Below are 26,691 nucleotides of genomic sequence, written 5' to 3'. Positions count from 1 at the left end.
ATTACTCAAATGAACCAAAAGATGATATTTCTGATCATCAAATCTTTCGTTGCATCAAGTTGTGAAGCTAAGTGACCAAATGACTGTAGGAGTCAAAGAGGACTGAATAAATTAGCTTAAGCCACAGAAAGAGAGATGATCTAGGATAAATGCCAAGCAATGCATATCAAACTTGGAAACATCAGACCAGGTGCTATTTGTTTATCCATTGACAAAAATGGAAAATAAAGTTTAAATGGCATTGATGAGTCAATAATTCTATGTATTGTGTGCCTGTTATGAAAATAACAAAACATGCAACCCAACAAATTTTGCCTAAATATCAGAAAATACATTTCAAAAAATATTAAAACGATGGAGAAGTATCTTGAAACATGTTCAGGACATCCAAGGGTAACCCATAAATGTAAATAACACCTGAACTTGATCTCCAGGTTAGTTATCTGTAATCTGTATAATCTATTGCTTTGGCCACTAGTGCCAGTGTTTAAGTTTTTTTTTTAAAGAAAACACCATTTGACTCCATTTGATCAAAACAAAGTTCTGCCTCCAATCTTCCAGGAGTTTGGAATTATGGATAATTTGGATCTAAACCTACAAATTCAGCTAGTTATGTGCCTGCATTGAGACTTTGGATGTCTTTCAAACAAGTTTGGTGCTATCGTAATATTTTAAAAATGAAACCATAATAACTTGTCCCTATATAGCATCTAAAAACATCCCAAAGCACCCCACGTGAGGAATGTCAAACAAAATTGGATACTGAGCAACATTACAGTATTGGGACCTAGTCAAAGAGGTTGATTTTCAGTTGTATCTTGGAGGAGAGAGACATAGGGGCAGAAAAGTTTAGGGAGGGAATTATGCAGCTTCAGGCCTGAGTAAGAGAAGATCATACTGCCTTTCAACTCTTCTTTCAATAAAATTATGACTGATCTTCTGCTCCCAATGCACTTTTCCACCCTATCGCCATATTTTGTGATTCCTTTAGTGTCCAAAATCTGTTGTTCTCTACCTTTTTATATATTCCACATCTGAGGATCTATAGCCCTCTGGAGAAGAGAATTCCAAAGATCCTCAACCTCCTAAGTAACAAAATTTCTCATCTCAGCCCAAACAGCCAACCCTTATCCAAAAACTATGATACCTAGTTATAGGCTCCTCCAGACAGGAAAAATGGCCTCTCACTAGCTAGTCTGCTAAATTCACTAAGTTGCAATGAGATTACTTCTCATTCCTCTAAATTCCACAAGAAGTAGGAGCAGATATAGGCCATTTGACTCTTTGAGCCTGCTCCATTGCTGATCTACTTTAATGACACAATTTTTCCCTTCACATGAGTTCTTTATTATCTATTTTGATCTCTGACTTGAATATTCTCAACATCTAGATATCTAATCTCAGTCCATCTGCTCAAATGCTCTTCATAGAACACCACCTCATCCCAGGACTCAACAGTTTTATAACAAATTCTGACACAAAAACATAATGAACAATTGTGATAGCAGGAAGTATGGCTTGTGAACAGAAAGCTTGTGCCCTATCCATGATTTTTAATCCATGTGGGATTAAGTTGTTTTCTGCTCATCGTGCTCATTGCACCTTAACTTAAATGCCAGAACTGTTGATCTATGGCAGACCAGTTTACGTTACTTTGATAGCCAGAAGATCCTGTAAATTCGCTGGAACACGTTTCCTGAAAAGAGGTGCAAATTGTGAGGTATACACAACAATGCCAACATCTGTGTTCAAATTAAAGATTTTGGAAACAAATAAAATAATATGAATTGGCAATATATACTGGACTTGCCAGCGTTGCCCGTTGTCTGTAACTTTGTCTGTCTCTTTCACTTTCCCAGGGAGATGTGGCCAATGAAGTTGAGACTGAACAGATAATTCATGATGCTTCTGTGATGTCCTTTTCTGCTGGAAGTTATTCTTCCTATGTACAGGTTCGAGGTTCTGTTCCACTCTACTGGTCTCAGGACATTTCAACTATGATGCCCAAGCCACCTATTACATGCAAGTGTTGAGGAATTCTATTTATATCTCACTTTGCTAAACCAAACATTTTAGCTTTTGTATTTTTCTAATTTGTTACTCAAATATGGGAGATGTGCGCCAAGTTGCATTTATTGCCTATCTCTAATTGTGCTTATTGCAGATTTTGTGAACCTCCTGTATTGGTTGTGCTCCCACAATATTATTAGATAACAAATTCAAGAATATTACATCGAGTTTCCCCTGATTTAAGTCTTCCTAATTCATAGGCTGATCTTTCTAAGAGCAGTAAAGTATTTGTTCCAATGCAGGATAGACAAACCGGTTCCAATAGATTTTTCGGACTTATCTCTTCTAAATCTATAGCTTCCAATCTATAGTTTCCAAAAAGATAGTATGCTTCTTTGAAAACTACATTATGTCCAGGAATGTAAGTGAACATTGCCTCACTAATGTTTATTACAAAGTTCGTTATGGGCTGATATTCTTAGATAATTTTCCCTTTTGGGGAAGTTTGTATATGATTTTTATTGTATTCAAGTTCTAATCCCACTTCCAATTTTTTTTTTTACTGTAATGCATTTCATTCTATTTTCTCACAGTGGACCAGGCAGATCCGTTTGCCCATGTGGCAGCTCTTCACTTTGACCAGATGTTCCAAAGGTTTGGCACCCCAATTATTATCCTGAATCTGGTTAAGGTGAGCTTGTCATTCATGTTTTTGAAAATATCATGTCGGAGTACATATTGGTGTAACCAAAAATCGACTGCGATTCTCCCACTTTCTTCCTCTTTCATCTCCCAATTTTATTTCCTCCTTCTCCAGATACTTGCGGTGTGATAGTATCAATTGAGAATCAATGGGTTATCTGATCTTATGGCATTGGCATTTCCCCTACATGCAATTTGCAACTCTGACCTTTTTGGGTAAAATCTTAAATGAAAGGTTTTACTTATCTTAATAGGCTCATAGTTTTGACACCGATAAGTGGTCAGTCAGTTTTATCTTTAGGTTGTAGCAATAGTATTTTCTTCAAATACTGAGCTAAAACCTAAAGTCCACAGGTTGAATGAGAGTATTTGAGTAGATCAGCGTAACGATAGTAACATTCCTGCCGCACAAGTGTTAGAAAATAACTCTCTCCATCAAGAAATAGCCTAACTATTCCCCTTAACATTCAACTTCATTATCATGTTGAATCCCCCACCATAAACATAACATTGACCAGAGACCTAACTGGGGCAGCTCCATAAATACGGTGGCTGCAAGGGTAGGTCAGAGGCCGTGAATTCTGTGGCGAGTAAGTCACTTAGTGAGCAGCTCACCATCACTTTCTCGAGCAATTAAGGATGGGCCTATGAAGGACAATTGAGGATGGGCTCTTTTGGCGGGTCAGTGCAGACTTGATGGGTCGAATGGCCTCCTTTTGCACTGTAGATGATTGTATGATGATGGGCCAGAAATGCTGGCATAGCCATGGATAACAACATTTTGTTAAAGAATAAAATAAGATACCTAGAAACACCGATCATCTGCATGTCTTCTCTAAGCCACACATTCTGACTTGGAGCAGTTTTACTGTTCCTTTACTGTCGATGAGTCAAAATCCTGAAACACCCTCCTTAACAATGCTGGTATACTCTTATCATATTAGTCGTAATAATTAAAGTAGGTGGCTCATTACACCCTTTTCACCTGAGGAAGGAGCAGTGCTCCAAAAGCTAGTGTTTGAAACAAACATGTTGGACTTTAACCTGGTGTTGTAAGACTTCTTATTGTGCTCAACCCAGTCCAACGCTGGCATCTCCACATCACCCTTCTCAAAGGCAAGTAAATATGGGCTGCAAATGCTGTATGTGAGCTATTCATCAGACTTGAAATAGTTGTAGCAACTTGTGTGTTTTACTTACATGCATATGAAAATGTCAGACAAGAAAATACCTGCTGGTCCATCCAGCCTGTTCCACACAACTGTGATGACTTGCATATCATAATGCGTAGACTCCCTAACTACCTGGAACTGTGTAATCTTCTGGAGGTTACAACAACCCAGATAAAAATCCAGGCCAGTTAGCGGGAAGAAAACTGGTAAATTCTTCTCTGACCTCTTGGGAAATCCAAGACAGTCCACATGATCACATTGGCCCAGATTTATGTTTTCTGATATCTGCCTCTTGTAGAATGTGATCTCAGCCTCAGGCAAACACTGGGCGATTTGTGCTTGAAGGAATAAACTGAATCAGAATCCATTGCATGGGCCAACCGTCTATTTCACAAATCCATTCTCTTCTTGGAAAAGAAATGCCCAAGACTCAACCTAATTTTGCCTTTGCGTAATGTTTATGCATGCCACTTGGTCCTCCCTAACCTAGTTGATGTAAATCTAGTCCCTTCGTTATTCTATAATTCTCAAATCAAAACATCCCAAGGCTTCAGTTCTAAAGAAGAGCTATTGAGCCGATCTGTGCAATGTGTTTTAAACTAGAAATTAATCTGCACCCTTTCCAAAGCCTCAAAATCTCCCATGTGAGGAGACCAAACCGGGCACCTTATTCCTAAGCAAGGTATTGTACAATTATGAAAAGTAGCATTCTCTTTTATATATTGAATTGTTTCGTGATTGTTCCCAGGAACCTTATTCACTTTAGCTATCATTTTACAGCATTAATAGCATTTAGAGATTGATGCACTGAAGCATCAACATCTATTTCTTTCACTTACTTTTCCTATTGGATGCATGTAAATTTCATATTTGACTTTCCTAAATATCACAGGCCAAGACACCCAGCAGGTGAAGATCTGTTTGTCGAGTTTAGCGTTCTCCAATCCATTTCTCATATGTCTCTTTGATTCATCCCCCATCTCCTAGATTTTATCATATGCTGGTAGAGCAGAAATCCTTATTGCATTTTAAAAAATACATTGTTATGCACTTTAATTGCTGTAACCTGCAGAACTACAGGTCAAGAAATGGAAAGTGGGATTGGGATGAATAGCTCTTTTTCTGGTAGCACAGACACAATGGACCGAATGGCCTCCTTCTATGCCGTGAACATTGTTATTTTCAAATATATTGAAAAATATTACAGTCCCATCTAGCTTGCATTATCTACTAGCTGTAACTATATTTGTGAAATTAGAGGATGGAAGACGGGAAAGGAATAAATTATGCATTGATTAACAGTTAACTTTGAGTAATTGATGTTAGCTATTTTGTTAAAAGGTTTCTGAATTGTGTCACGACTCAATTTTTACTTAGACTTGTCACAATCCATGGACCATGTTGGCTATTATTTGAGGTAATGCATGAAAATGAAAATTGACCTTGCAGTACTTTCTCCTAGGTTGAAAGAAAGTATGTAAGAAAGTTTACTGGTATTACTGAAACATGCAATTAAGCAGAAGATAGTCAGGAGCAAATGTCTTTTTGAAAATATAGCCTGTTAAGTGAAGAAATAAAATTAATATTATGGAAATGTATAATGCTTGTAGGTAGGGTGGCTATAATTGTTGGAAGGTGAGTAACATTTCAAGGATAGGAAAAAATCAGACAGTTGAGTAACGTGTAGATGAAGGTTTGTTGTGTGACTAAGAAGCACCATGCTCTCCAATGATGAAAATGTGGTGAACCTTCTAGTCGATGCTGGATTAAGTTTGTGCAAAAAAAAAAGGACAATATTTTAATCTATAACATTTCCAGCAGAACTCTTTGTATTTTGAGCAAAAAAATTAATTTGACTAGATTTAAATTTACTTTTCTTAACTTTTTGGTACAAGTTCATGCTGCAGCTACTTATTCTTAAATATCTTCCATTGATCTATTTGGAGGAGCATTGTTAGTACATCATTCCAGGAAGAATTACATAGAATTTACAGTGCAGAAGGAGGCCATTCGGCCCATCGAGTCTTGTTGCACGTTTTACTATGGGCGTAAAACGCGTTTATTGGAGTGTATTAACACGCCTCCGAGTTCGACGTGTGCTTAACACTACTAGGCTCTGTTCTATGTAATTATTTAGCTCTGGAGTCGCCAGTTGCCGTATAGGCAACGTCACAAGTATTCCAAGGTCAAGTTCAAAGTAATAAAGACGATACACCGATTAGTAAAGTTCAAACGATCAATATTTATTATACAGTTATAATAAATACTCATGCACACACTAAGAGACTAAGCTATAACTAAACTTAAGTGAACAGAATACTTATCTAACAGGAACAGGCAAGGTCAGAGAACGAGGCCTTCGTCCTGGTTTGGTACTGCAGCCTTCAGCAAGCGTTCTGGTACTTGGGAGTCTAGTGGGCTTGGATCGCGTAGCGAACGTTGAACTTACGGTTTCGGCGGCTGGTGCTCAACGGCTGGAGTCAGGATGCAAGATGTCAGTCAGAGCCGGAGCACGAGTTTAACAGACCGGGCTCTGTGGGGAATTTGCTTTTATACCCCTCTCTAATGTCCTTGCCCCCTTCTAGGCGGGCTCTACCTTTCGGTACCCATTGGAACGTTTCCAAACGGCTACCTTCGAAATCCTCCAATGCGGGGCTTCCCTCGATGTTGGGGGGTGGTTTCGATATTCGTTACTCTGGTGCCATCCTGTCTGCTCCACCAATTAAGTGCTACATTGAGATGGAAATGTTGCCATTGTGTGTGCCTGGATCTGGGCCGCCTCATCAGAATGTTAAGCGCTTTGCCATTAACACCTTTGGCTTGGAGATCTGCACCTGGCCAGAAAACTGGTTTGCTGCTTGCAAAATGCTAATTAGTTGAGAGCAGGCTGTCTGTTCTTACTAAACAGGCTTTCCCTGCTGTCTTCCATTTTAGTTTGGCTCAGTGTCCATTTTGCGTGGCCAGCATGGCTACATTCCCTCCTTGTGATCCTCACAATCATACTATTGTGAAGGATCACCTATGTACTTTGCCTTCCTTTTGTTCTGACCTCTTGCCAGTTCCTGTTCTATTCTGTTCTTAAACTATGGGAAGAAGAGAAAAAATTTTAACTAACATTTCTACTTGGCCCTATGTCAAAAGGGACATGCATTACTACAACTGGGAACCTCTACCTATCACTATTAACCTTAACCTTAACTTAACATTTCATCACTCTAAATCTTAACCATTCACACCACAACATCACACTTCCCAACTCGGCAGTCGAGTATGGAACAATATAATACATGGCTGAATTTTTATTTACAGAGTGTTGTAATCAGTGAGGGGTTGAGGGGTTTGGTGGAATCCGAAGATGGGGGATTGAACTCTATAGATGGGTGAGGTGCTGGAACGAGAGGCTCTCCTCTTCCATTTCCTCAACCTGAGGGTCTGCACTAGTATGATGAGGATCGCGATCACCAACAGTGATTCGATTATATAGGACATGGAGTACCACGTCATGAATTTAGTACACCAGGTCTGAACCTCGCTGATCAGAGCTGAGCACTGGGGGTTTGCTGTAATTGAAGCATTTACGGTGGGGGTTGTGGGGGAAACGTGTCTTGTTTCCACACATATACATATGACATTAAACAGTAATAAGTGGGCTTCCATCATTTTGCTGTTCTTCTTCTTTCTCTTCCTTCTTCCTCCGGTATTGACAATCCTGGCTTCGACCTCTGTCTCGTCCTTTGAAACCTTTGGGATCAAGCACAGTATCTGTCAATACACAGTTTAAGACCTTTACTTGTTAGTGCATCTGTCTTTCAAAACCCAATTGACCCTTTAAAATGACTGGCTAAGTCACACCCTGTGACTCCCCTCATTTTTTTTTCAAAAAGCGAATTTAAAGACCAGCATACACCTAACAATCCTTCCTTCTGCGAGCCGTCTCGCAGGCTTTGCTGATTTACCATCCGAATGTTTCCGGATGTAAATAGCATGTGGGATGGCGGCCGAAGGGCTACCTAACGTAAAATGAAAACAAACTTTGAAACAAACATCCGAATGAGTTGCGTATGGGCCGCTACGGGTACGAGTTGGATGGAATCCCCGGGTAGGGCGTGCTGTGCCATACCCGAGCTTGGCTGACCAAGGGTTGGTTCTCAGACAGGGCGGGTCCTCAGTGCCGTTTGTCCACTGCCTGAGTAACCTGGAAAGAAACGGGTACGAATGTGTTGACCATGACTTGCAGCCTCTATTTCGCCGAATAGAGGGGCACCTAAAAAAAAACCAAGGGAGCCAAGATGCTCCAACTGAGGACATCACTGAAGTTCTCAGAGATATCTGCGGACAAGCTAACGTGTATGTGAGGTGGTCACAATCTTTTCAGCTGAAAAGAAGATGTCCATCCTCCAGCTGAACAATGTACAATCCTGAGACAAACAAACATAAAACGAAGACAAACATACGTGCAGGTTCCATCAGAAAGGACATCGTTTCCCTCAAACGATTCCTATCTTACATCATCTGGATACCTCACTTTGATTCTGCCTCTGTGAACAGGGTCACAAAGGGGTTGCCGTGTCGGGATTCAGACATTGCGTCGTCCTGCTCTCCCGGATCCCACACCCTTGTGTGGATCAGGCATGAAACTTTGGAATTGTGTGACCGGGGGTCACTTTCATCATTGCGGACAAGTCTGTAGGAATTGTCCCTGTGCCATTGTGTAGTGTCGAGTGTGTTGTCGGGGTAGTCGGGGTCGGGTGGTGGTTCTGGATATTTGAGGTAGGTGACTTCCATGGGGTCACTGGAGTTGGGGTCGTAGTTGGAGCAGTGTGGGCTGTATGGTTGTGTGCTGTCGCTGTCTTCAGAGTCAGTGTCAGTCCTGCTGTCTCTGCTGTGGCAGCTTGTGGGCGTGTCGGGGCGTGGTCTGTAGTGGTCTGTGGGCGGAGTCGTGGGCGAGTCCGTGGATGAACTGGTCTGTGAGGGGGATGGTGGAAAAGTGTCTCTGGTGGGCGGGGTGAAGTGTTCTGCTGCATCCAGCAGGACATGGTGAGCATGGTTGGCCTGTGTTCCATATGCCTTTAACTGGTTTATATGGAACCACGCGGTCTTCCCATTAGGATATTTTATCCGGTAAACGGAGGGGCTAATTTTGTCCGAAATTGAGTAGGGACCGGAATATTTTGGAGCCAAAAAACTGCTGGGGTTATAAACAGATAACATTACCTGTTGCCCAACCTGGAATTCTGTGGTGTGTACGGTCTTATTGAAACAGGCAGTACGTTGCTGTCGGCGTTTCCCTAGCTGGACTGCGGCTGCGAGCTGTGCAGACCTCACAGTCTCAACTAGATCTTTAACTGCCTTTTCATGTGTGAGGGCCGTCACTTCGGGGCTTGTCATGTCCAGTCCTAAAAGGAATTCTGTACCTTTCATAGGGCGTCCGGTCATGAGTGTGTGTGGTGTGTATCCTGTCGATGTGGAGACAGTGTTCCTTATGAACATAAGTGCAAAGGGGAGCACTGAATCCCATGTGGAATTATTCTCTTGAACCATTTTCCTAAGGGTAGTTTTTAGGGTCCGATTCATGCGCTCCACAATCCCGCTGGACTGTGGATGATACGCAATATGGAAGTTCTGTTTGATTCCGAATATTGTCAGGACGTTCCTCATGACCCGTCCTGTAAAGTGAGATCCCTGGTCCGAATCGATACTTCGGGGTAAACCCCATCTCGTGAAGATGTGGTGGGTCAGGATCTTTGCAGCTGTCTTAGCTGTGTTTGTTCGTGAGGGAAATGCCTCTACCCATTTGGTAAAGGTATCTATCACCACCAGAACGTATTTATAGCCATTCCGACAAGGGGGCAATGGACCTATAAAATCGATCTGGAGGTTTGTCCAAGGGCCGTTAACTGGGCGAGTATGCCGAAGTTGTGCCTTCTTAGAATACCTCTCCGGGTTATTCTGAGCACAAATCAGGCAATTCTCTATGTAATGTGTGACATCAGTCCTGAGATTAGGCCACCAACAGAGTTGCCTGAGGTGCCTCGTTGTTGCATCAATTCCCTGATGCCCGTGTCCGTCATGGAACAAGGCAATCATCTGATTCCTGTCCTGCTTCGGGACCACATAAAGTTGGTCCTTAATGATCACACCCTCATGTGTGGTCAGTGTGTGTTTAAAGTGCTCGTACGCAGGCACAAAGTTTCCCTTGAAAACCTCCCTGAGGTCTCCGTCCTGTTTCTGTGCTGCTACGAGATCTTTAACCTCTGTTTGTGAGACTTGTACTGCGCTCACAGGGGCGCTAGCTGGTGCGCTAGCTGGGGGGGTCCATAAGTGTCCTCTCCTGGAACCTGCCTTAGCCAATGCGTCGGCTTTTACATTCCCAGGGGGTGATGACCTATGGTGGCTGCGAACTTTTATAATGCCGAAGGTCCTGTCCTTCGCTTTCTCTAGGATATGCTGGAGTAAGGGGCCTGATGGAAGGGGTTTTCCGTCTGCGGAGACAAAACCTCGTGTCCTCCACAGGGGCAGAAAATCTGTTAGGCTATTGCAGACATATAAGCTGTCTGAATATATGTCTGCTGGGCTGGGGAAAGAATCGGGGTGGTCCACTATATACGCTATGGCCGCTAGCTCTGCTGCCTGCGCACCTAAGTGACCAGGTAACTTCAGAGCTATCTCTTCGAGAGCGCGCCCCTGCGCGTCCTCTACATAGATGTCGCATCCTGTGATACGCTCACCATTTAAAACTGGAGGAACCGTCTACATAAATCCTCAAGGGTCCACACGTGTCTGTGGGCTGGGGGCTTTGTTTCGGGTTCCCTATCTTCCTGGGGGGTGTTTTTGCTAAAAAGGGTCCTGTGTTATGCAGGGGAGCTACAATTTCACAGTCATGGGGCTGTCCGGGGTATTGGAGGTTGTCTGCTAAGTATGTGTGTGTGCGTGTCCGTTTTACTGTAATGTCCCGTCCTTGTAAAAGTAGGGTCCACCTAGCTGCCCTAATCTGGCTAACTGAACCGTCCTTCAGTCGACCGTCTAGTAGTAGCTGTGTGGGTGTGTGTTCGGTTAGAATGGTGATGGGGTTTAGTCCGGTTATGTATGAAAAGTACTGTACTGCCCAGAAGACAGCAAGGAGGTGCCTCTCACAGGCTGAAAATCCTTGTTCTACCGGGTCTAACAGTCGGGAGGCATAAGCCACTGGTCTTAGCTGCTCGTGCCGTTCCTGAAGCAACACGGCCGAGAGGGTCAGATCTGTGCTAGCTACCTCGATTGCGTACGGGGAAAGTTGGTCGGGGACTAGCAGCGCGGGTGCTGCACTAAGGGCTCGTTTTAACTCTTCCACAGCGCCTGTATGCTGCGGAAGCCATTCCCAGGGGGCTCCTTTCTTAAGGAGGTCTGAAAGTGGGGCGGCTTTTGTCGCGAATCCGTCTATGTGGTTCCGACAATAGCCAACCAGTCCTAAAAACGACCGGAGGGCTGAAACATTCTGGGGAAGGGGCAATTTGACGATCGAATCAATTCTTTTGAATTCGATCTCGCGTTTGCCGTGCGTGATGACTGATCCCAAATACATCACTTTACTTTCCAATATTTGGGCCTTTCTGGGGTTAACTTTACATCCAATTGAAGTCAACAATTCCAGGAGTTCGGCCAGAAGCGAAATGTGCTCTGCCTTTGTGTCTGTCTGCAGTAGTAGGTCGTCTACATACTGTACCAGACATTCGGGGCGGGAAAATTTTTCTAGTCCACTTGCCAGCTGTCGGTGGAAAATGGAGGGTGAATTGTGGAATCCTTGTGGGAGGCATGTCCACGTGTACTGCTGAGTTTTAAAAGTGAATGCGAATTTGTATTGGCACGCTTTTGCCAATGGTATGGACCAGAATCCGTTACTGATATCCAATACCGTGAAGTACTTGGCGTTGAGACCCTGCTTGAGCATGGTCTCGGGACTAGTAGCTACCGTTGGGGCTACTGCGGGGGTTACTTTGTTGAGTTCCCGATAATCGATGGTCAGACGCCATGATCCATCGGGCTTCCTCACTGGCCAAATAGGGGCATTGTTGGTGGAGGCTACCGTTCTCAGTACACCTTGGTCCAACAAGCTACCTATAACCTTTTCTATTTCCACCTCTGCCTCGAGGGGAAATCTATATTGCTTTTGCGGTCGGGGGTCCTGTCCGGTAACATGAACTTGTCCAGTCATTCTGCCACAGTCATGACGGTGACTTGCAAATGCTGTCCTGTGTTTGTTTAGTAGGGCCTTAATTTGTCTGTCGGTGTGGAGCGTAGTCAGGTCGAATGAGTACTCTCCCACTGCGCTAATCCGATTAGCGTAGTCTCCTACTGTGAGGGTGGCTGGGGCTCTGTCTGATCTAGCCATTCGCCAGACTCACTGGGTCGAACGACAAGCTATGAGCGTTCATAAAATCTATCCCCAGGATGTGCTCTGCTGTCCGGGGAAGATTTACTAGAACTACGGGGTGCCTTGTGCTAATGTTCCCTAGCTGGATCGCTACGGGTGCTGTGATATGTCCCTGTTGCGAGTGTCCGGTGAACCCGCTAAGTGTGATGGTGGAGGTGGTCGGCCACGTGTCTGAGTGTGCCGTGGTTGTGGAGTTAATGGTGGTGCGGGATCCTCCTGTGTCCCACAGTAACTCTATGGGCTTCCCTTTGACTTTTGCTGTGACTACGGGCCTCCCTGATGAGTCCCATAGTGTGTCACAGACCCAAGTGGGGGAGCCCGAACACCGTCAGTTCGTCTCGTCCACATTGGTGGGTCCTGACTGTACTACTACATTGTGGATGGGTTTTGCCTTACTGCGGTTCAGAGTGCCTGTCTGCTGGCCTCTCTGAGATCGCTGGGGTGCATTACACTCTTTTGCCCAATGCCCTAACTGTCCACAGTTATAGCATTCCTGTCCTTTCTGTTGTGGGCTGCTCTTGCCTTCATTTACCCATGCGGGCTTCTGGTGCTCTCGGACTGCTTGGATATCTGCAGCAGCCTGAGCCTCTTCTGGGGATCTAACTTTTCCTTTTCCCTGAAGCGATTGCTCCCAAGCGCGGGACAATCTTTTCAGGACCCATTTTTCGTTATGGGCCTCTTCTGAGGGGTCATAGCTATTGCAAGCGCTCTGTCCTGCTTCTGTTGCGTGTGAGATAATTGTGCGCGTCCACTTAACCATGTTTTCGCGGGTTAAATGCGCTCTATCTAGCTGTCCGAAAACTGCGCTGAAATGAATCCACAGCCTTCCTGCGAATGCTGTGGGGTGTTCGAGTGTCCATTTTGCGTGGCCAGCATGGCTACAGTCTGCACCGGCTCTTGGAAAGAGCACCCTACCCAAGGTCAACACCTCCACCCTATCCCCATAACCCAGTAACCCAACCTAACACTAAGGGAAATTTTGGACACTTAAGGGCAATTTATCATGGCCAATCTACCTAACCTGCACATCTTTTTTGGACTGTGAGAGGAAACCGGAGCACCCGGAGGAAACCCACGCACACACGGGGAGGATGTGCAGACTCCGCACAGACAGTGACCCAAGCCGGAATCGAACCTGGGACCCTGGAGCTGTGAAGCAATTGTGCTATCCACAATGCTACCGTGCTGCCCTAATCTTGGTTAAATTGCTGGCAGAGCCACTGGAAGAGTTGTAATGCTCAAAGTATAATTGGATTTGTGATACTCATTATTACACAGGGATATCTGTGTATAATTTAATGCAGTGTGCAATTAGAAGAGAAAGTTATACGTGCCTATAGAGAAGATTAACTGCAGAGTTGACAACAACTGAATCAGGATTGCTAGATCATGGATTAGATTGTGGGAAAATTGTAGCATGTTTATTCAGTGATTCAGTAAAATTTATTCAGCTTATTTCATGTCAGTAATAAAGTCAGATGTGTGAGGCACTGATGTTGTCTGTTTCCCTCCATCCGGTTTTTGTATTGAGAAAATCGGACGCTTCCAATCAGCCATTAGGCCAAAACAATTACATGTTTTTCTGAATTACAGTTTTACCAATCAGTTCAAAATTTTAATCCGTTACATGCAAATAATTTTATTAATGTTTTTAAGTACTGATTTTGTAAATGCCCTTAAATGTTAGCATTTTGATTTATCTTTATTATTAAGTAATGTAATTTTCAAGGTAACATATTTCTGTTTAGAAACGTGAGAAAAGAAAACATGAGAGGATTTTGAGTGAAGCATTGCTTTCTGCCATTACATACCTGAACCAATTTCTACCACCAGAATATTTCATTCATTACATTGCATGGGACATGGCTAAATACACAAAAAGGTGAATATATTTACTATATTCTGATCGTAGATCATACAAAAATAGTTTTAAATGCATTTCTGGTCACTAGTGTCTGATCTTGCATGTCTTGGCAAATTCTGTTTTTTTTTAAGTATTGATCTTATCAGAATAACTACTTTTATACACTTAAATACGTGGAATTTTATGTACTATTATATAATGCTTATAGTTGTTTTTGTGACATGGTGTTACTTAGTCCCTGAATCTTGGATTTGAATTTAAGCAAAATGACCAACACCCCTCCCCATCTGCCACTTTGATACCTCTACTTGGAAAGGCATTTAGGATGCTTGGCAAGGAAACATTATTTATTGCACTGTTTAAAATTGAGGGCATTTTGTGCCAAATCTCTCCCACTGCATTTCACTTGATGACATTGAGCAGCAGCCCTGGTCCCAAAAATTGAAAAATTTCCGTTGAAGCACAAACATGTATTAAAATGTAACCCTATATGTAAAGTAAGTGATTATAACCAGAACTGAAAGAGAACTCAATAAATAGACTGATGTAGCACTATATTTTGCTTTGCCAGCTTTAGTTTTGATCAAATAGGATCTTCAACTGATATTATCGCTTGGGTCCTTCAATAACTTTTTGTGCTTAATTTTTTTTCCTTTAAAGTCTTGTCAATTTACCTTGATTTTAATTAATTGAATGTTGCAATGAGTGGGATTCTCAATATGACAGTTATTTATCAGATGTCTGAACATCAAATTTGACACATTGCAGACTAAAATATTTATTTAAATTTGTTAAATACAAAAGTTGAATTTAGTTTCAAACTGGGTACTTACACAAAAATCTGGGTGGCACGGTAGCACAGTGGTTAGCACTGTTGCCTCACAGCTCCAAGTTCCCAGGTTCGATTCCCGGTTTGGGTCACTGTCTGTGTGGAGTCTGCACATTCTCCCTGTGTCGACGTGGGTTTCCTCCGAGTGCTGCGGTTTCCTTTCACAGGTCCCGAAAGACGTCCTGTTAGATAATTTGGACATTCTGAATTGTCCCTCAGTGTACCTGAACAGGGGCTGGAATGTGGTGACTAGGGGATTTTCACAGTAACTTCATTGCAGTGTAAGCCTTCTTGTGACAATAAAGATGATTATTTTTATTAAACAAAAAACACCGCAAATAATTCGTACAATATTGACCAATAGTAAAGTAGTTCAAAATCTTCACAGACCATTCCAAAATCCAAACTGTCCTGCCAAATCTTTACATAAATATATAGAAACATCGAAGATAGGAGCAGGAGGAGGCCACTCCGCCCTTCAAGCCTGCTCTGCCATTCGTCACAATCGTCCAACTCAATAGCCTAATCCTGCTTTCTCCACATAACGCTTGATCTCATTCGCCTCAACAAAGTACAGAAGTACATAAGTAACATTCACTGCCCTCTGCTATCTTTCTTTAGATAGTAACTGGCATGCATCAGCATCCTTAGTCAACAAGCAATCTGTAGTTGCAATTATTTTATGGCGCCGCAGTGGTACAGTGATTATCACTGCTGCCTCTCGGCGCCATGGACCCGGGTTCAATTCCCGCCTTGGGTGATTGTGTGGAGATTGCATTTTCTCCCCACGTCTGCATGGGATTCCTCCAGGTGCTGTGTTTCCTCCCACGGTCCAAAGATATGCAAGTTAGGTGGATTGGCCATGAGAAAAATTGCCCCTTAGTGTCCAGGGAGGTGCAAGTTAGGTGGAGTTAAGGCGACAGGGCTTGCTGCAATATATCCTCAACCTATCAATGAAGAAAATTTAATATAAAAATAGGCATTCTTCATCCTTGAATACGTAATGATTTAATGCTGCTGTTTTAGAAGAAATTAATAAATACAGCTTTCAAACAATAACTCATCTGTTTTTAGTAAATTGTGCAATGTATTGGATCGGCTGAGCGTAATTGCAGAGGATGTTGTGAGAAAAACAGGCTTCTTTGTAAATCGGCCTGATTTTTATCGTAACACTTTACGGCCAGGTGAAAGGTAAGACTGAATTGAAAGGTAAGACAAAGTGAATAATAGTTCAAAGCTATTAGTTAGATACCGACAAACTCAATAAAGGTAGATATATAAGGTTATTATAAAAAGATTGTTTCATACAATTATCTGTGAATTATGCAATACACAGCACAGGAACATGCCCTTCGGCCCTCCAAGCCTGCGCCGGTCACGTGTCCTACCTAGACCAACTGCCTGTATTTGTCTGTACCCCGTCTGCTCATGTATCTATCTAGATAAGTCTTAAAGATCGCTAATGTATCTGCCTCAAACACCTTACTTGACAGTGCATTCCAGGCCACCACCACACTCTGTTTAAAAAAAAAACTTCCCCCACTCATCTCCACTGAACCTTTCCTCCTCATCTTGAACTTGTGCACCCTTGTAATTGTAATTTCCGCCCTGGGAAAAAGCCTCCCTATCTATACCACTAATAATTTTATAAACTTCTATCAGGTCGCCTCTCATCCTCTGTCTTTCCAGGGAGAATTAGCCCAGTTTATTCAATCTCTCCTCATAGCTGATACCCTCCAACACAGGCAACATCCTAGTAAACCTTTTCTGTACTCTCTCCAAAGCCTGCACATCATTCTGGTAGTGTGGCGACCAGAATTGGACACTGTATTCCAAATGTGGCCTAACCAATGTTCAATATAACTGTAACACAATTTGCGAGCTTTTATACTCAAATGCCCTGTCTGATGAAGGCAGCATGCCATATGCTTTCTTTACCACCATTTCCACCTGTGCTGTCACTTGTAAGGATCTGTGACCCTGCACGCCCAGATCTCTCTGTCTCTATGCTCCTGCTGGTCCTCCCATTTATTTTATAGCTCCCACCTGAATTGGATCTACCAAAATGCATCGCCTCACATTTGTCCGGGTTAAATTACATCTGCCATTTCTCCACCCAATTTTGCAGCCTATCTATATCCTCGTGCATTCTCTGACAATCTTCATCACTGTAAGAAGTCTTACAACACCAGGTTAAAGTCCAACAGGTTTGTTTCAAACACGAGCTTTCGGAGCACTGCTCCTTCCTCAGGTGAATGGAGAGGTATGTTCCAGAAACGTTTATATAGACAAAGTCAGAGATGCTGGACAATGCTTGGAATGCGAGCATTTGCAGGTAATTAAATCTTTACAGATGCAGAGATAGGGGTAACCCCAGGTTAAAGAGGTGTGAATTGTCTCAAGACAGGACAGTTTGTAGGATTTCGCAAGCCCAGGCCAGATGGTGGGGGATGAATGTAATGCAACGTGAATCCCAGGTCCCGGTTGAGGCCGCACTCATGTGTGCGGAACTTGCCTATAAGTTTCTGCTCAGCAATTCTGCGTTGTCGCGTGTCCTGAAGGCCGCTTGGAGAATGCTTACCCGGAGATCGGAGGCTGAATGCCCTTGATTGCTGAAGTGTTCCCCGACTTGAAGGGAACATTCCTGCTTGGTGATTGTCGCGCGATGTCCGTTCATTCATTGTCGCAGCGTCTGCATGGTCTCGCCAATGTACCACGCTTCGGGACATCCTTTCCTGCAGCATATGAGGTAGACAACGTTGGCCGAGTCGCACAAGTATGTACCGCGTACCTGGTGGGTAGTTGTCTCGCGTGTGATGGTGTTATCCATGTCGATGATCTGGCACGTCTTGCAGAGATTGCCATGGCAGGGTTGTGTGGTGTCGTGGTCTCTGTTCTGAAGGTTGGGTAGTTTGCTGCAAACAATGGTTTGTTTGAGGTTGTTTGAAGGCAAGTAGTGGGGGTGTGGGGAAGACCTTGGCAAGATGTTCATCTTCATCGATGATGTGTTGAAGGCTGCGAAGAAGATGTCGTAATTTCTCCGCTCCGGCAAAGTACTGGACGACGAAGGGTACTCTGTCGGTTGTGTCCCGTGTTTGTCTTCTGAGGAGGTTGGTGCGGTTTCTTGCTGTGGCGCGTTGGAACTGTTGATCGATGAGTCGAGCGCCATACCACACAACCCTGCCATGGCAATCTCTGCAAGACATGCCCTTAATAAATATTTACTGCTGCTGCTTTCACAAATAGGCCCGCCAAAATTAATGTCTCCTGGTTAGTACCGGTTGTTGGAAAATATTAAATCTAGCTTGCTATCCTCTACTAAGTGTGAGAAGAAAAAGAAAACAAAACTCTTACCGTACAAAATGTATCTCAGAATCTACTCTGGTGAGCCTAGGAATGAAAGGGTAAGGACAGGAGTCACCTGATATATACAGAACCAATCAGGAGCCACTCTCTTTTGAAAGTCTGACGTCTTCCCATCCTGCACTCCGGATTTCTCCCGCTCAGCTACGCTCCCGACATGAACGACTTGCCTACCTCACCAATCAACCTTCTCCCTTGTAATCATCTGCAGCAGGGAAAGGCCACTCACTGGAGATTTGAGAGAGTCAAATCAAGGGATAAAAAGCACCACCTCCCACCCAGCCTCAAATTCCAACCTAGCTTCAAATTCCCAGCTCCCAAACTCACTCTGGATGTGTCTCACTCTGGATGTGTCTTTTCTGTCAGTGGTTAGCACTATTTCTTCACAGCACAGGGTCCTAGATTCGATTCCTGGCTTGGGTCACTATCTGTGGAGTCTGCACGTTCGCCCTGTGCCTGTGTGGGTTTCCTCCAGGTGCTCCGGTTTTGTCGCTTAAGCCCCAAAAGACGTGCTGTTAGGTGTATTTGGACATTCTGAATTCTCCCTCCGTGTTTCCAAACAGGCGCCAAGTGTGGCGCCTAGGGGCTTTTCACAGTAACTTCATTGCAGTGTTAATGTAAGCCTATTTTTAAAATAATCCTTGTTGTCAAGCGCGCTCCCTACACATTCTTCACTCAGTCGTCATCTTCACATTGCAGTCACAGTACCTCGCTTTGCAATGTTTAAAGTCACTTTCCAAATGTGTACAACATTGTTGTTTTTTCTTTCTCTCTCTCATTCAGTTTTTCTCTTCCTTTTTTCTTTCTTGCAGATGGGATGAACTTAGTGGAAGTATTCACAATACTTGTCGCTTACAGGTAATGTAATAGTTATGTGCCATTGTCATGTGAGAGTACCTTTAAGAAATGGGTGTTTTTGAAAGATACCTTTAAGAAATGTTTGGCTGCTCATGTTACTGCAGTGATGTCAGTGTGGGTGGAGCTGAGCTCTGGTTCTGCTTTTTAGTTTCACTTTGAGAAAAGCTTGGGTGTGTCTCTGGTTTCGTTTTGCAATGTGTTGCAGCTGAAGTCAGCCAAAGCAACTGTACTGCTGAGCTCTCTGTCATGAAGGACTATCTCGTGATCATTTGGTGAATTCAGAAATTTAAATGTTTTCAGTATTCAATGTAAACCCTGATGTGCTTCTGTTTAAAGGTTGTTAAGTCATTTGGATGTTAAAAGGAAAGCTTAAAGGATTACTTAGTGTTGTAGTCTTTGGGGGTTATCTTTGAATTAATGGTTGCTAAGATATTCACTCTTTGTTTTGAAAAGGTTAACTTGAGTTCATAGAATAAACATTGTTTTGTTTTAAAAAATACTTTTTCATTTCTGCTGTACCACACCTGTGGAGTGGGCCGTGTGCTCCCCGTACCACAATCTGTTAAAAGTTGTGGGTCAGGTGAACTCCATGATACACTTTGGGGTTCTCTAAACCCTGACCCATAACACCATCACAAAGGTATGAGCAAAAAGCTGCAGCCAGGACCGTTCTGAAGAGGAGACTAATTAGATTCAACTGTTTTACTATCCTATGTTACATACCGGCTGAGATTTTCCAATATTATTTTATTAGCACAAAAATATAACCTAATCACTGAGCATGGAATATTTATGAATAAAGGCAAGGTGAATTTACGCCATTATACAACATCCTCATTATAGCTTGAGTTAATTGTTTTACAGCACCAAGTTATTTCATCCAGTTAATTTCACAACAATTTGGTTCATTATTTTGGGTAATATTGTATTGATTGTGTATAGAATACCATTTTGTAATCTATTAATGATGTGTGCAATACACCAAAACTGTTGTAAATAACATTTTTTTGAAGCTGTACAAGTTACCTAAATTGAGTGAAAGATCATGCAGTTGTCAGTCAGATAAAGTGAGAAATCACTTCAGAATCATAAACTAACGCAAACAAGGTTCTAATTTGTCTAATGAAAACTTTAGTGATCGTTTCTTACCCTCCTGGGTGGTTGGGTCGAGGGGCTGTCGAGATTATCAATGAGAACAGGACAAGATTTTATTGTGTAAATTTAAGTCACAAAGAAATAGTCGAACAGGGATGCGTCAACCCTGGAATGAGGTTAACTCAGTTGGCTAGATGGTAAGTGTGTGGTTCAGGATAACACCAACAGCATGGAGTTTGATCCTCATTCCAGCTGAGGTAGACCTTGGGGCTTGTCGCTTTGCCTCATTCTCTAGTATCACGGAATAAGCTGTGGGACAGCAACCATCAAATAATTAAGGATGCTACCTGGAGAAGAAGAGAGGGATACAGCATTTAATGTCTGATTTTTAACTAGGAACAATAATTAAATGTTTGCCTCACTGCTCTATCCTCAGAAGTGATGAGTCTGGGTTATTAATACCCTGGCCTTAACTGCGTCAAACTTGTCAACTCTGAGCTTGCAATGCTTGTCTAGCTTGCCAAGTCTCCAGGGAGCAGTCTCAGAGAGCAAACTATTGGAGCAGTAAATAAAGAAAGTAACTTACCTCAGGGATTCACAGCCTAGTTTCCAGGGAGCAGTGAGTATCAAGGATTCCACTGAAGCTCAAAAACAGTCACAGGAAAGCCGTGACATGATTGGCTGGTAGGGAATCTGTGCTAAATTTGGGGGAAAAAGCATAGCAAAACTAATTGATTAATTAACTAAGTAGAGATGGCTGGGCAGGCGATGTGCTGTAGCTGCATGATGTGGGAGCTGGCAGATCCCATTGTGTGCTACAGTGACCTCATCTGCAGCACGTGTTTGGTGCTCAAGGAATGTCAGCTCAGAATTGTCAGCTTCAGACACTGCAGCACATCCAGGAGGGGAAGAGTTATCTGGACGCTTTGTTTCAGGAGCCAGTCATAGCATGCTAGAATTTCAGATTCCGATTGAACAAGCGAAGACAGTGCCATTCTAGAGTTTTAGCGTTGGGCAGAGGTACTTACAGAGGCTTGAGGAAAGATTTGGCCCAAGTATATTGGACACAAATAATCGGGTAGGACAGTTGAGGAACTATGGTGGATATTCAGGAAGATAGTAAATACCTCTCAATTAAAGTATATTCCTGAGAGGAAATGACATTGTAGAAGGGAGAAGAATGTTCCATGGCTAAACAAGGAAGTCAAAGAAGACATAAAGGCAAAAACTAGGGCATACCATACTGCAAAAGCTTGTGGTAAGCTGCAGAATTGGGAGAACTTTGAGGTTCAACAAAAGGCTACTAAAAAAATCAAAAGAGCGAAGATGAGCTACTAAACTAGCAGAAAACCTAAGCACAGACACCAAAAGCTTTTATAAGTATATGGAGCGGAAGAGAATAACCAAAGTAAATGTTAGCCCTTTAGAGGGCAATACCGGTGAGGTAATAATGGGGAATGCAGAGATAGCGGAGGCACTGAACCAATATTTTGCTTCTGCCTTCATGGTAGAGGATAATAAAAAATTACCCAAAACAGCAGTTAATGCAGAGGAACTTGGCGCAGTAACATATTAGGGAGAAGGAATTGAATAAACTCTCATGGGTTTAATGGCAGATTAGCCTCTGGGACCTGATGGCCTTCACCGTAGGATATTAAAGGAGGGTGCAACAAAGATAGTGGATGCATTGGTTATGATATTTAAAAATTCCCTGGATTCTGGAAAGGTCCGGTTGATTGTAAACACGCCCCTATTCGAAAAGGGAGACAGGCATAAAGTAGGAAACTATAGACCGGTTAGCTTGACCTCTTGTCGTGGGGAAGTTACTGTAATCAATCATTGAGCAGGTGGTGTTGGAAACACAAAGCTCAATCCACCAGTGCCATTATGGTTTTATGAAGGGTAAACCATGCTTGAAAAACTTGCTCGAGTTCTTTGAGGACATAACCAGCAAGGTGGATAGTGGGGAACCTGTGGATGTGGTATATCTAGACTCCCAGATGGCGTTTGATAAGGTGCTGCTTAAAATACTGATCCAGAAGGTGAGATCGCAGGGGACTGGGGGTAGAGTACTAGATTGGATTGAGGATTGGCTGGCTGACAGAAAGCAGCGTGTCGGGATAAATGGGTCTTTCTCTGGCTGGTGAACTGTAACTAGCGGGGTGCCGCAGGGGTCAGTCGTCAGACGTCAACTGTTTACAATCTACATAAATGATCAAGCAAGGACAGCGTGTAACATAGCAAAATTGATACTAAAATAGATGGGAAAGCAGGCAGTGAAGAGTTTACAAACAGATATAGGTAGGCTAGGAGAATGGGCCAAAATTTGGCAGATGGAGTTTAATGTGGACAAGTGTAGGGTTGTCCATTTTGACTGAAAAAATAGAAAGGCAAATTATTATCTAAATGGAAAGCAGATTCAAAATGCACCTGGGCAGAGGGATCTGGGTGTCTTTGTTCATGAATCGTAGAAAACCGGTATGCAGGTATAGCATGCAATTAAAAAGGCAAATGGATTTTTTGCGTTTATTGCAAAAGGACTGGAGTATAAAAGTAGAGATGTGTTGTTGCAGTTGTATAGGGTGTTAGTGAGACCACATCTGGATTATTGTGTCCAGATTTGGCCTCCTTATTTGAGGAAGGATGTGGTGGCATTGGAGGCAATTCAGAGGAGGTTCACCAGATTGATTCCGGGGATGAAAGGATTGATGTATGAGGAGGGATTAAACATTACTCGCTGGAGTTTAGAAGGATGAGAGGGGATTTGATCGAGTTACATAAAATACTAAAAGGGATTGATAAAGTAAATGTAGACCAAATATTCCCCGTTGTGGGGAAGAGGTCACAAATATAGGTTGAGAGGCGGTAGATTTCAAACTGAGCTCTCTGAGGGTAGTGAATTTGCGGAACCGTTGCCCCCCAGTGCGGTGGAGTCTGAGTCAGATTTTTTTCTGATTTAAAAAAAATGGGTTAAAGAGATATGGGGAACAGGTAGGGAGGTAGATTTGAGATCAGCCATGATCTGATTGAATGATGGAGCAGGCTCAAAAGGCTGAATTGTCTATTTCTGCTCCTATTTCCTATGTTCCTGTGTAATGGGCGAGAACCAGTACCTGACTGCTCAATGGGAGCATAATGTCTGATGTTGGGTACCACAGGATGGCACTGTTAACAACCTACGCCTCAGAAAAGGGATTTTGGGTGAATCGCATGCTTAGAAACCGGGAACGCAAGGGCCAAAGAAAACCTAATCACCTGGCCCCACAAATTAAAAGAAAAAGCTAAAGCCTGTTTGGGCTTTTTTCTGGTGCTGAATCTGCTTCCCGCTGTTTTCATGTAGTGGTAAGGCTTCCCCACTCGGGCCACCAGTGAAAGCCTGAGGATATAGGCATGTGCCTTTGCCACCTGCTTAGAGCAGGTTCAAACTCAAAAGTGGAATAACTATGTGGGACATCATGGACATGTCTTCTGGCAACAGCTAACAGTTTTCCCTGCCTTTCCCAGGCATTGAGATTTTTTTTCATCGTGCCATAAATGTTTAATTTTCCTCACCAACATGGATTTTAAAAATGTATATGGTTAATAACCTGGCAGTTTATGCAAGGATTCCATTGGTACATTTAAATCCCTATCTGTTTTTATAGTTTGTTGAACCTATAAAACTATATTCAAATTGGATAAATCAGTGTATGGCCAACCTGACGATCTAGCCTGTTTTCAATCACACGATTCACAGTAATATGTATTTGTGAACGAAACCTAACCTTGGCAGCTACTCTGAAATTTTGAAGTTTATTTATCCCTAAGGGAAACTTATTTTTTGGAGCTGAATGCAAAGTCAGACTGCCTGGTATAACACCCCAGAGTCCTTTGATCTCTATTTAACTCGGATGCCAAATAATATAGATTTCATTTGGGAATTCCCATCAGACCAATGCTAAGGAAGACAAGCTACCAGGCTTGAGTTAATTGTTTGTGACTAGTATCTTTTAGAAGAAATCTTCTGGTAGGGCAGGCAACTGTTACTGAGTTGATTGCCTATTAAGTTGTTGAAAATGTGATTTGACAGCTGCATACTCTGAAGCTTCCTACTGGATTATATAACAGTGGTCAATTTGGCTATTCACTTGTTTCAACTCTTTGGCTCCCTGTCAGCAGAATTCCATGGTGACGACTCATATGGCGTGCAACAGTGAAAAGACATGTTTTCAGTGTTTTGTTATGATGGGCTCCAAGAATAAATGAATGTGCTGACAAAAGGTGTAAAATTTTTCCATTAGTGGGTAAATACATAGCAAATATAATTCAGTACATTTGAGTGATGGCTGATTCGTTTTGATAAGAAGAATAAGGAGGCCACCGATTTCTTGGAAGGTAACAAACTAGAGTAGAGAAGCATAGGTTTGGGAATATTGTTCATAAATTCTATGAGTAGCAACACTGGTTGATGTGGCCTCTGAGTCCAAAAAAAGTACAGGGCTTATTTATTTTGTTTGAAAAGTATATTTATTGAGATTTTGCGTTTTAAAGAATTACACAGCAAAGTTACAAAATAATACATAGGAAGAAGGAAAAAAATACATATCAGTACGGAGAATAACAACGGTTGGCTCAATACAATTATTAGACAGGATTAGGTGCACCAGAGACCCATGCATAGACAGGATAAAGTCATAAAAGCATGACAAGATGGTGCACCCCTCCCATCATGATGACTCTCCCGTGCCATGATCAGGTGCGCACCAACATACATTCCCTCGACTCCAGCAGAACCATAGGTACTGCTGGCCCATCGCAGCCTTCTATCTTTGCATACCAGATCCATCTACACCCTTATGGAAGCCAAGAGCGGATTCATTCTTACAAAAACAAAAGAAAATGCACAAAAACCCCAATCCGAAGGTGAATTATGGATATGCACAACGATGCAACTAAACCCCACTCCAAGCCCTAGGCAAAAGCAACATAATTCTAGACAGATGTAAAGGGAGGACCGGCAGTGACATATTCAGATTGCGATCAAACCGACAAGGTCTCCCACCGAACAAGGGAATTCCCCCAACCTCCCTGCATTCCAAACCCACCAATGAAGAGAGAGAGAGAACCAAATAGAGAGAGAAAAAACTCAGTCTCAAGGGTGAGTCAAAAGAAATACGGTCCTTTCCAGGATAAAGAAATCTGCCCAGGCCATCGCAGGATGAAGACATGGACTCTTAAATTCAATAACTTAAAAAGAAACAATAATTGTTAATGCCAAAAATAAACAAAAAAACCTGAAACGGATTAGCTCTAACTGGAAGGGCTATCCTCCATCTAAGTGAGGGCTGACATTACCAACGCAATCATCAACCCCTCCTCTGCTGTGGCCCCACTCATCCTTCCCAAAACCAAAAGGAGTAAAACTGTGCCCAAATCATATTCCTCATAATTGACTCAAATGTGATTCTGCTAGATCAAGATAATCAACGATACAGACTATCATGCTTACATTTCACACCTCCAGAAACACCTGTCAGGCACTTCAAGGGACATGGCACATGCCAAGTAACCCAGAGGAAGATGAAGTGAACTGTGCACCAAGATAAAATGACAGATTAACAAATGAGCAGAACCGGTGTTTGCAGAAACACAACCGCTCTCATGCTCACATCCCACTTTTTTCTAGGGTTAATTTATAAAAGAATAGAATACAACTGATGGGAGATAACAAATGTGTATGTTGAGAAATTATTTCCTTTTGTAAGGGAGTCCAGAATAAAAGTGCGCAAATAAGATGGCCACGAACCAATTACTTTCTGTACAGATTTTGGATTTCTTTTATTTGGATTTGTTTTTTTGTCACGTGTACTGAGGAACAGTGAAAAGTATTTTACTGCATACAGTCTAGACAGATCATTCCATACATGGGAAATAAACATAGGACATACAAATACACAATATAAATACATAGGTACAGTCATCGGGTGAGCATACAGAGTGCAGTACTACTCCGTAGAGAAGGTGTGTGAAGAGATCAGTTCAGTCCCTAAGAGGGTTATTCAGAAGCCTGGTAACAGCGGAGAAGAAGCTGTTTTTGAATCAGTTAGTGTGTGTACTCTCAGACTTTTGTACCTCCTGCCTGATGGAAGAAGTTGGAAGATAGAGTAACCCTGGTGGGAGGGATCTTTGATTATGCTGCCCGCTTTCCCAAGGCAAAGGGAGGTGTAGATGGAGTCAATGGATGGGAGGCGGGTTCGCATGATGGACAGGGCTGTGTTCACGACTCTGTAGTTTCTTACGGTCTTGGGCCGAGCAGTTGTCATACCAGGATGTGATGCAGCCAGATAGGATTCTTTCTGTGGTGAATATGTAAAAAATGTGAGAGTGGTGAGAATAGGAAACCTGCTTC

At 42.8% G+C, this 26,691-nt stretch overlaps 1 protein-coding gene across 4 annotated transcripts in view; it reads left to right on the top strand.

Annotated features, from left to right (window-relative positions):
• Positions 1–26,691, top strand: part of fig4a (FIG4 phosphoinositide 5-phosphatase a) — a 211,939-nt gene that overhangs the window by 71,180 nt on the left and 114,068 nt on the right. For all 4 annotated transcript variants that reach the window (XM_038799189.1, XM_038799185.1, XM_038799187.1 and 1 more), the window contains 6 exons: positions 1,620–1,720; positions 1,860–2,022; positions 2,604–2,701; positions 14,043–14,176; positions 16,062–16,178; positions 19,163–19,208. In XM_038799189.1, coding sequence (XP_038655117.1) covers positions 1,620–1,720; positions 1,860–2,022; positions 2,604–2,701; positions 14,043–14,176; positions 16,062–16,178; positions 19,163–19,208 — 659 coding nt within the window. The remainder of the gene's footprint in view (positions 1–1,619; positions 1,721–1,859; positions 2,023–2,603; positions 2,702–14,042; positions 14,177–16,061; positions 16,179–19,162; positions 19,209–26,691) is intronic.

The sequence above is a fragment of the Scyliorhinus canicula genome, chromosome 6 (assembly GCF_902713615.1).
Source record: "Scyliorhinus canicula chromosome 6, sScyCan1.1, whole genome shotgun sequence".
Taxonomy (NCBI): Eukaryota; Metazoa; Chordata; class Chondrichthyes; order Carcharhiniformes; family Scyliorhinidae; genus Scyliorhinus; species Scyliorhinus canicula.
The sequence above is the reverse complement of the archived record's forward strand: the minus strand, read 5'-3'. Positions and strand labels throughout refer to the sequence as shown.